Here is an 11021-nt window from a genome sequence, read left to right as displayed (position 1 = left end):
AAAAAAAAAAAAAAAAAAAAAAAAAAAAAAATGAAATTTCACTTCACATAACTTAAAACATGGCTGTTTCAATCAATGAAACTCAAGTTTCTCCTGGATCCCAGAATTCAACCTGTATTTATAAACGTATAATATATTTAGCTACTATTTTGTTTAAATGAACTCGTTGGGCTAGGTTGGTAAATGTTATAATTTTTACTATTTTCTACAGAGAAAATAGTTTCTAATTCAAGTTGGAGCTATCTGTGCAGCAGTTTCTCTACAGTTGTACATAAATGTTTTTACTATAAAATGACCTAATGTGTAAAATACTACTGCATGCCATAATAAAGATAGCAATACTTTCAAAAAAAAAAAAAAAGAGAGGATCAATAACAGTGCTGAGCCACCCCATATTGGAATCTGAGGCAAAAAGAAAAATGGCATTTAAAAGTGCCTTAAAAGGCCGAGTGCAGTAGCTCATGCCTGTAATCCCAGCACTTGGGGAGGCCGAGGCGGGTGGATCACTTGAGGTCAGGAGTTCAAGATCAGTCTGGCCAAGATGACGAAACCGTGTCTACTAAAAATACAAAAATTAGCCGGGCATGGTGGCCCGTGCCCATAATCCCAGCTACTTGGGAGACTGAAGCAGGAGAATCGCTTGAACCCAGGAGGCGGAGGTTGCAGTGATCCAAGATTGCGCGACTGCACTCCAGCCTGGGTGACAGAGGCTGCGTAAATAAATAAACAGGCTGGGCGCGGTGGCTCACGCCTGTAATCCCAGCACTTTGGGAGGCCGAGGCGGGCGGATCACAAGGTCAGGAGATCGAGACCATCCTGGCTAACACGGTGAAACTCCATCTCTACTAAAAAATACAAAAAATTAGCCGGGCGCGGTGGTGGGCGCTTGTAGTCCCAGCTACTCGGGAGGCTGAGGCAGGAGAATGGTGAGAACCTGGGAGGCGGAGCTTGCAGTGAGCCGAGATCGCGCCACTGCACTCCAGCAGGGGGACAGAGTGAGACTCCGTCTCAAATAAACAAACAAACAAACAAACAAACAAATAAATAAATAAAGTGCCTTAAATTTTTGTTGATATTTTGCTCAGCATAGACTTTTAACAGCTGTATTGAGATATCGTGCACCATCTAATAGCGTGTGACGTGCACCGTTCGGTGGTTTCGGCACACGCAGAGTTGTACAACCGTCACCACCATCAATTTCAGAACAGTTTTGTCAGCCCAGGAAGAACTCGTCAGCTGTCACCCCTCTGACCCTCCCACTCTACCAGGCCTAGGTAACCACTAACCTACTTCCTGTCCCCATGGACTTGCCTATTTGGGACGTCTCCTGTGATGGAGTCAGGCAATCCATGGCCTCTTGTGTCTGGCATCTATGGCGCAGCTGTAGGCTTCGAGCTCCATCCATGCTGTTTCCTGGGTCAGGGCCTCATTCCTTTTTATGGTCACATAATGTTCCCACCATAATTTTCTTTTGCAGTGACTTTGAAATTTTAAAATGCTGCATTGAAATATTACCTGGACAGCCTGGGCAACATAGTCAGACCCATCTCTTAAAAAAAAAATTAAAAATTAGCCAGACGTGGTGGCATGTGCCTGTAGTCCCAGCTATTCAGGAGGCTGAGGTGGGAGGATCACCTGAGCCCAGGAGGCTGAGGCTGCAGTGAGCTGAGATTGTGCCACTGCACTCCAGCTTGGGCAACAGAGCAAGACCCTGTCTCAATAAAGAAAAAGAAAAAAGAAAGAAAGAAAGAAAGAAGGAAGGAAGGAAGGAAGGAAGGAAGGAAGGAAAGAAAGAAAGAAAGAAAGAAAGAAAGAAAGAAAGAAAGAAAGAAAGAAAGAAAGAAAGAAAGAAAGAAAGAAAGAAAAGAAATGTGACCTGGATTACTGAGTTTCTCTCTCTCCCTTTTAATCTCATGCCTCAGTTGCCTCCCCTAGGCCTGGGCCTGATTTGTTTTAAGGAGTTTGGAGTCTGACACGTTCAGCTGGGCTGGCCCTGAGCACAGCCCTTCTGATGGGGGTAGAACTGGCACGGGGAAGCCGCAGGGGAGGCCCAGGCTCCCAATTCACAGCAATGCCCACTCACCCAGCACCTTGCAGGCCGGCTGGTGCTGGGGGAGCTGAGTGACAGAAATCCATGCCACGGCTCCCCACTGTCGCTCTGCACAGACCACACTCTCAGCCACTGTCTCCCAGCGTGGCATGCAGGGAAGGGAGAGTGAGTGACGTGTCCAAGCTGGAGGCCACGAGGACTTCAGAGCCTCAGACAGAGGACCAAAGGGCGTCATGTGCAGAGGACTTTGTGGGGAGCGGTGTTGAGCAGGTCCCATCTTGGACGAAGGTGAAGGATGGGATGGTGGGAGTGGAGTGGCCGCCTGGCTGTGCAGATTGGTTTTCTCTGGGTGAGAGGACGGGGAAGAGCTCAAGTGCTGAGCGGGGAAAGTGTCTCCGGCCGCCTCGTCTGCCCCATTAGTCACGGATTCTTTTCATTGTCGTCATCTCTCCAAACACAAATATTGTTAAACTCTTGGCTGAACTCCCTGTGCACGTCGGCACTGGAAAATGTGAGGCCGCTGTGCGTGGGCCGCTCAGGCCTCCTGGGCTCGCAGGACACATGGAGCTCGGTCACCTCGTGCTGCGACGGGTCTCGCTGACACGTTTCTTCCTCTGGGTCAGTTTGCAGGGTCCAGTGCGGACGGCACCCGGCGGGGCATGGGCGTGGACATCTCTCTGCTGAGCTGCCAGTACTTCCTGGCCCAGATTCTGGTCTCCCTGGTCCTGGGGCCCCTGACCTCGGCCGTGGGCAGCGCCAACGGGGTGATGTACTTCTCCAGCCTCGTGTCCTTCCTGGGCTGCCTGTACTCCTCCCTGTTTGTCATTTATGAAATTCCTCCCAGCGACGCTGCAGACGAGGAGCACCGGCCTCTCCTGCTGAATGTCTGACTTCGCAGAGCCTCGACTCTGGACACGCGCCTGCACCTGGGGGTCTGCAGCAGGCCGACCAGTGAGGACCAAAGGACCTTGGTGGACAGGGGGACAGGCTGCCTACTGGAATGTAAATATGTGATAAAATAATAAACGACAGCGGCAAAGCCTGCGGTTTCAGGCATTGCTCTCCGGTGGCTGAGAGGTCCACAGGGGATTGAGTTACCCTCCTGAGGACTTGGGCAGGGGGAGGTTTGTAAGAATCTTTTTTTTGAAAATGAAGGTGTAATTCAAAGCTTCTCAACCAGGGGCAATTTTGCCACCCCACCCCCACCCCCAGGAAGACGTCTGGCAATGTCTGGAGATAGCTTTGGTTGTCACAACTCAGGGATGCTGTAAACCTCCCATGGCACACAGGACCGCACCAACGGCAAGGAGCTAGCAAGACCCACATGTCAATCATGCTGAGGTACAGAGAGCCTGGTCTAACTGGACCATACATTCTGTACATTGCATCCCAGGGTAGAGTCAGAGCACACAGGTCTTTTGGATCAGAATGCCTCATATTCATTCACTTGTGCATTCATCCATTTATTCTCTCATCCATTCATTCATCTACCCATCCACATATCCACCCATCCACATAACCATCCATCCACTCATCCAAATATCCTCCCATCCAAATATCCACTCATCCATATATCCATCCATCCACATATCCACCCATCCACCCATCCAAATATCCACTCATCCATATATCCATCCATCCACATAGCCACCCATCCACCCATCCAAATATCCACTCATCCATATATCCATCCATCTACCCATCTACCCATCCAAATATCCACTTCTCTATATATCCATCCATCCACATATCCACCATCTACCCATCCAAATATCCACTCATCCATATATCCATCCATCCACACATCTACTCATCTACCCATCCACATGACCATCCATCCACTCATCCAACTATTATCCACTTATCCGAATATCCACTCACCCATATATCCATCCATCCACATGTTCACCCATCCACCCATCCAAATATCCACTTCTCCATGTATCCATCCATCCATCCATCCATCCATCCATCCATCCATCCATCCATCCTCTTATCCACTCATCCACCCTCCAGATATCCAGCGAGTGCCTGGGTGTGACAGACAGTGGTTGGCCCAGGAATCAAGCTGTGAGTGTCCACTCTGCCCTGCTGGAACTGATGTGAGAGGAAGGGAGACACATGGCTCGCTGAGGCTCCGTGTAGCGCAAGTGCAAGTGCAGGGAAGGAGGACGGGGCAGCAGTGGCGTGCTGGGTGGCCTCACTAGTGAGGTGCCATTTGAGCAGTGCCCTGATGAAGCCAAGGAGTGATCTCCGAGGTGAGCACTTGTTTCACAGGTTCAAGGGAGCACAGACACCAAGATGCTTGGATTGTAAAATTCCAAAAGTTGGAATCTCAAGGAGGTTGGAGCCGACGTGACTGGTCAGCACCCATCCTGCCCTTTGACTCCACAGGCAGGGACTAGGGCCTGGAGGGCGAGGTTCGGGTCATTCTTCCCCCTCCATCCGCCAAGGGTTCATTCCACAGATGGACCTCATGTGCCTGCTGCGCGCAGGTGTTGCTGAGCCTGGGTCTGCCCGGGCCATGCCCACTGCCTCCCAGTGTCCCTTTATGGACCTGGCAAAGCTCTCGTGAGTGTGGCAGTCCCTCGCCATCTGGCCTCTGACCATCTTCCATCACCTGACCCCGCGAGCTCACTGAAGCCCCTTCCCCGAGGCCTGGGAGGGCTCCTCCCTGCATGGTAATTAATGGCCACGAGGGGTCACAGCCAGGTCCCTGTTGTCGCCAAGTTGGGTCTGGCCTGGGATTGTGCAGCCCCCAGTTCCCTCACTGCATGGTCCCTGTGTTCTGGGGACATGGAAGACATCCCTGACCACAAATCCAAAACAAACGACAGGGGACCTGGGGCCTGTTGCCAGCCTGGGGGGAGTCTGGGGTTTCTGATAGTGTCTTATCATCTTGCTGTGACCAGTTAGGGCCAGGCAGAAAGGCTATCTCCCCACCTGGGCCACAGCCTCCCTCCCAACCACGGCCTCCCCACCTTGGTGATGACCTTCCCACGCGAGCCCCAGCCTCCCCCATGGGCCGTAGCCTTCTTCAGTGCCACTGCCTGCTGCCTCCTGGAGCCCCACCGCTCCTCTCTGCACCCCTGCCGGACTCCTGGCCTCCTGTCTACCCTCACATCCATCTTCCACCCTGAAGCTGGGGGGCTATAAACACAGGCCTGAGCCCATCCCCTCTTCCAGTCTTCCATGACACCCACCCTGGCTCCCCAGAGCCTAAGGAATCAGGTGGAAATTCCTCCCGCCAAACAGAGCCCAGCCCATCTTCCTGAGCCGGCCACTCGCCATGTTGCCAGCCCCCTGTACTACAGGCACAGAACCCTTGCGGGCCGCAATTGGCGTCTGTGTTTAGGATCTTCCTGCAGGCCAAGTCCGCCTCTTCTCTGCCGATCAATATCTGATTCATCCATGTAGACCTGCCTGAAATGCCACCTCCTCCGCTCAGTCCATCCTGGTTGGAGCCAGCGATTCTTTCCCTGTGCTTTCATGTGATGCTGCTTTACCTTTCATGGTCATGAGCTCAGCAAGGTGGGTCTCATGGTCCCTGATACACGCATAGCTGAAGCACAGAGAGGTTTAGTGGCTTTTCAAAGTCACACAGCTCCATTGGGCCTCCATGGACCTGGGCCCTGTTAGTCCCATGCTTTTCCTGGAACTGCAGACTTATCCTCCCCACATTTATGTTGCTTGGAAGAGCTTCAGACTTTCTAGAAATTGTGGTGTTGGGTGGCTGTCCTCTGGTCTGGGCTGTCTTTGCCAAGAACTGGTCAAAATGAAGAATAAGGGGCTTCTCTCTTACTCTCGGCTTGTCAAATCCTAGGCCCTCTTCCTAGAACTTTCTAATAAAACAGACTGCTTCTACATGTGGGGATCGTCCCTGTCAGCCTCTCTTTTCTGAGAACCTACCCTGCCTCCTGAACTGCGGGGGTACTGCCTTCAGCCTCGGTCCAAAAAGCTGCCCTTGACCTTCAGGTCTGTTCCTAGCAGATGGCAGTGGGGGCAGTCACTGGCTCCAAACCACAAGGCCTGGGACTCACTGAGAGCCACATTCGTTTGACTTCAACATCTCAGAAAGGATTTCTCTCTACTTAAAAATCAAGCTGTGGGCCGGGCGCAGTGGCTCACGCCTGTAATCCCAGCACTTTAGAAGGCCGAGGTGGGCGGATCATGAGGTTAGGAGATTGAGACCATCCTGGGTAACACGGTGACATCCCATCTCTACTACAAATACAAAAAATCAGCTGGGCGTGGTGGTGTGCGCCTGTAGTCCCAGCTACTTGGGAGGCTGAGGCGGGAGAATCACTCAAACCCGGCAGCGGAGGTTGCAGTGAGCTGAGATCGCGCCACTGCACTCCAGCCTGGGCAACAGAGTGAGACTCTGTCTAAAAAATATATATATAAATAAATAAATAAATAAATAAATTCAAGCTGTGATGATGAGGGTAGTCCCCACTGCTTGCTGTTTGTGAAGTCCTCACTATGCTCGCGGTCGCGTGTGAATGAATCTTAATCTATTCTCCGACCTTGCTGGGAAGGAGGCATCATTCCTGCATTTGACAGACCTGGATTCTGAGACAAGCACACCCAGTACCTGGCCCAGGTCACAACCGGGTGGAGTTTGAGCCCGGAGAGTCTGAGTCCAGCCTCATGCTGCTGAGCGCCTCAGGAGCACTGTGAGCCGGCCGAGCCCCTGAGGGCTGGCAGCTTCCTTCCCCGTGTCCTGGATACTGTGCTGCTGCAGGCAGGCCTTGGGCTCGCTCCCCAGAGAGCTCAGCTTGGAAGGAGCTTCTCATCCCATTCAGAGGTGAGGGGACAGCGGGAGAAGGCCTCTCGCTTTATCGGCCAGCGCTCCGTAAGACTCATGCTTCTCAGGCCACTCAGAACCAAAACTGCGCCACCAAGACCTGAAGCCGTTCCTGACTTTCTTGTCGGCAAACTTGGAAAGTGGCCCCATTCCTTGATGCCACTCAGAACTGCCATCGAGTGCTGCCCACAGCACTTAGCATGGAAACTGAACATCATCAAAGGAATTGCCCTAGAAGTCATCGCCTCCCTGGGTTTTGTGTTTCTACCTCCCTAGGCTGTTGGGCTAACCCTGGACCATTCCCTTGGGAACCAGGACAGGGTAAGGTGGCATTCCCACACTCACCAGGCTGGGCTACAGGTTTCTGGGGAACAGAGGTGGTTTCCCTGGAATATGCAAGAACTGACAATTGCCTAGGCCCCTGGCAGTTGGGCGGTCCCGGCCCTCCCTGCACTCGCTTGGAGTGTGTCTGCAGAATCCACTCGGGGCGTGGCACGTGACGTGTCATCCTCAGCAGGGAGCGGGCGGAGGGCATCCGAAGAGGGAAGGAGCAGGTGTCTGGAACTGGTACTTTCATGGCACACAAGGACCCGCAGCAACTGCTCAGGGGCTTTTCAGGGAGTGGAGGCATGGTTATGGGAGTCATGATTCTTGGAAGTCATCCACTGCTGATGCCATCCTGGGATTCTCTTCTACACAAGAAACATTGAGTTCCTACTGGGTACCTCCCAAGCCCTGGGGATGCAGCGGAGAACAGAAGAAACCTCCTGTTCTCTAGACAAGGCCTTTGCCCTCATTCTCAACAGCCGTGCCGCCCTGCCTACCCGCCCACAGCCATCAGCCTCACCTGCCCACACTCAGCCCCTCTTCCCAGCCTGCTCTGCTGGGGCCTGTCCAGTCGCCCCTTGATCTCTGACCCACCCGTCTGGCCGCCTGCCTCCAGGAAACGTCGGATCTCTTACACAATGCTCACTGTCAAACCCTCCAGCCTTCCCCACCATCGCCAGGGGCCTTGGCTCGCCCCTACCGCGAGGGCTGCAGGTCTTGTGGTGGCCGCAGGCCCAGGGAAAGCATCTGGACCTTGTAACGACTGCCACCTGGTGGCCAGAACGGGAACGGACTCTTTTGACGGCTGCCCAGCAGCAGGGTCCAAGGGGATGGACGGGGCTGGGTGGTCAGGTGCCCAGAAAACAGTGGGATAGGCAAGAAATGGCCTCAGGAATCCTCTCTGGGACAACTAAAAGGTGCCCTAAAGGCCTGTTTTAATCAAATTTACTCCAATGGATACTTAAACCCTAGGGGTTCACCGAAGCCGATCCCCAAGCCCAATTCCCCATTTCTAAGATGGTGTCAACCAGGGCTGGGGTCAGAGAGGCTGCAGGGCCAACATGGCAGGCACAGTCAGGAGAATGTGAAGGGAGGGTCTCTAGGTGCCCAGCAGAGGCATCCCTGGGATGCCTTCCTAAGTCAACCCAAAAGGTCCTTCTATCTGGTCCTTCACACCTACTTCCCAACAGCACATCTGGACTGGCAGCAAGGAACCTTGCCCTGCAGGGCCTGCCCGCCCGTCCGTCCGTCCAGCAGGACCCATCCATCCATCCAATATCTACAGAGCAAGGGCCTTCCACACAGAACTTGGTTCATTAAGAAGGGAGCCTGTGCACACACAGAGCTGGGTTGTGGGAGATAGAGCGGGACTTCTGCAGTCTGGGTCCCTAAGGTGCCAAAAGGAAACAATGACTACTCTTGGCAAAGGCAGCCACTGGAGAAGCCACCTTGGAGGAGCAGAGAACCAGGGCCCAGAACTTGAGTTGCCAAGGATCCCAGGGCAGCTAGGAACGCAGCAGGGATTCGGGGAAAGGACCTGAGATACCGAGACTGCCACAGGCCGACAATGCCACCTCCAAGAGGACCCGGTGAGGGATCCGTGGCTGGAGCTCATCAGGGACTGAGCAGGAGGCTGTTCCTGAACTCCTGGGGATCCACGATGGACGCCAGCTCCGGCCAGGCCCCGCCCTCCAATGGGAGGTCCAGGAACCTCCCGAACCAGAAAGGACTGGCTTCATCCTGCAGCCACGTCAGTCCAGCTGGATGAGCAAGTGCACGGCTGCCTCCCCGGCTGGCTCATCTGGCAGACCTTCCCTAGGAGAAGGCAGGGAGGCCGAGGACCCCGCTGTTCCTGGGTCTCCACTGGGCAGCAGGAAGGACCCCAGGGGTCCAGTGCAGGACAGACTTTTCCACTGGTCTTGGGGCCTGGCAGCTTCATCCCCGTGTCTGGGTAGCTGGTTCTGATTTCAAAGCTCTGAGTTCAGATATGTACCCTGGCCTTCTGGGCTGCTCAGGTGAGGCTGACGGTGGTCACTGGTCTGTGCTGGCCCCAGCCACACTGCCCTGGGTCTCACCGCGTTGTCAGGCTGGGACTAGTGAGGGCTCTTAGCTCAGATGAGGGGTCCTCATGTCTCCTCAGTTTCCACACAGAAGGGCTCTGGCCCTGACCCCTCCGCCACCATTCACCAGCTGATCACATCCACAATTGTACAGCTCACCAGTGCTGATTTTGAGGGCCTGGAAGCTTGCAATCCCGTGTGTGTGTGGGAGGCCACTGCTCATCTCTCCATGGTGCATCCTTGCCCTTCAGATATGTGATTTTGTCTTACCCAAGTGAGGCCTAAGTGAGGTCTCCCCTCCCTAGACTTACCGTGGACACTGATCAACCACGCAGCCATACACCCTGCGGCACATCTACACTGTGCTGAGGCCCTGGGACTTACACCATGCCCTGCAAAGTGCCATCTCNGCGCCACTGCACTCCAGCCTGGGCAACAGAGTGAGACTCTGTCTAAAAAATATATATATAAATAAATAAATAAATAAATAAATTCAAGCTGTGATGATGAGGGTAGTCCCCACTGCTTGCTGTTTGTGAAGTCCTCACTATGCTCGCGGTCGCGTGTGAATGAATCTTAATCTATTCTCCGACCTTGCTGGGAAGGAGGCATCATTCCTGCATTTGACAGACCTGGATTCTGAGACAAGCACACCCAGTACCTGGCCCAGGTCACAACCGGGTGGAGTTTGAGCCCGGAGAGTCTGAGTCCAGCCTCATGCTGCTGAGCGCCTCAGGAGCACTGTGAGCCGGCCGAGCCCCTGAGGGCTGGCAGCTTCCTTCCCCGTGTCCTGGATACTGTGCTGCTGCAGGCAGGCCTTGGGCTCGCTCCCCAGAGAGCTCAGCTTGGAAGGAGCTTCTCATCCCATTCAGAGGTGAGGGGACAGCGGGAGAAGGCCTCTCGCTTTATCGGCCAGCGCTCCGTAAGACTCATGCTTCTCAGGCCACTCAGAACCAAAACTGCGCCACCAAGACCTGAAGCCGTTCCTGACTTTCTTGTCGGCAAACTTGGAAAGTGGCCCCCATTCCTTGATGCCACTCAGAACTGCCATCGAGTGCTGCCCACAGCACTTAGCATGGAAACTGAACATCATCAAAGGAATTGCCCTAGAAGTCATCGCCTCCCTGGGTTTTGTGTTTCTACCTCCCTAGGCTGTTGGGCTAACCCTGGACCATTCCCTTGGGAACCAGGACAGGGTAAGGTGGCATTCCCACACTCACCAGGCTGGGCTACAGGTTTCTGGGGGAACAGAGGTGGTTTCCCTGGAATATGCAAGAACTGACAATTGCCTAGGCCCCTGGCAGTTGGGCGGTCCCGGCCCTCCCTGCACTCGCTTGGAGTGTGTCTGCAGAATCCACTCGGGGGCGTGGCACGTGACGTGTCATCCTCAGCAGGGAGCGGGCGGAGGGCATCCGAAGAGGGAAGGAGCAGGTGTCTGGAACTGGTACTTTCATGGCACACAAGGACCCGCAGCAACTGCTCAGGGGGCTTTTCAGGGAGTGGAGGCATGGTTATGGGAGTCATGATTCTTGGAAGTCATCCACTGCTGATGCCATCCTGGGATTCTCTTCTACACAAGAAACATTGAGTTCCTACTGGGTACCTCCCAAGCCCTGGGGGATGCAGCGGAGAACAGAAGAAACCTCCTGTTCTCTAGACAAGGCCTTTGCCCTCATTCTCAACAGCCGTGCCGCCCTGCCTACCCGCCCACAGCCATCAGCCTCACCTGCCCACACTCAGCCCCCTCTTCCCAGCCTGCTCTGCTGGGGCCTGTCCA

General features: G+C 54.1%; 1 protein-coding gene across 1 annotated transcript in view; it reads left to right on the top strand.

Moving 5' to 3' along the window:
- SLC45A1 (solute carrier family 45 member 1) overlaps positions 1-3093 on the top strand; it is a 27025-nt gene extending 23932 nt beyond the window's left edge. The window contains exon 9 of the mRNA XM_017856099.1: positions 2674-3093. Coding sequence (XP_017711588.1) covers positions 2674-2940 — 267 coding nt within the window. The 3' untranslated portion in view covers positions 2941-3093. The remainder of the gene's footprint in view (positions 1-2673) is intronic.
- The last annotated feature ends 7928 nt before the right edge of the window (positions 3094-11021 follow it).

This window comes from Rhinopithecus bieti, unplaced genomic scaffold (assembly GCF_001698545.2).
Source record: "Rhinopithecus bieti isolate Rb0 unplaced genomic scaffold, ASM169854v2 scaffold_40368, whole genome shotgun sequence".
NCBI lineage: Eukaryota > Metazoa > Chordata > Mammalia > Primates > Cercopithecidae > Rhinopithecus > Rhinopithecus bieti.
Note: the sequence above shows the minus strand (reverse complement) of the source record. Positions and strands in the feature narration are given on the sequence as shown.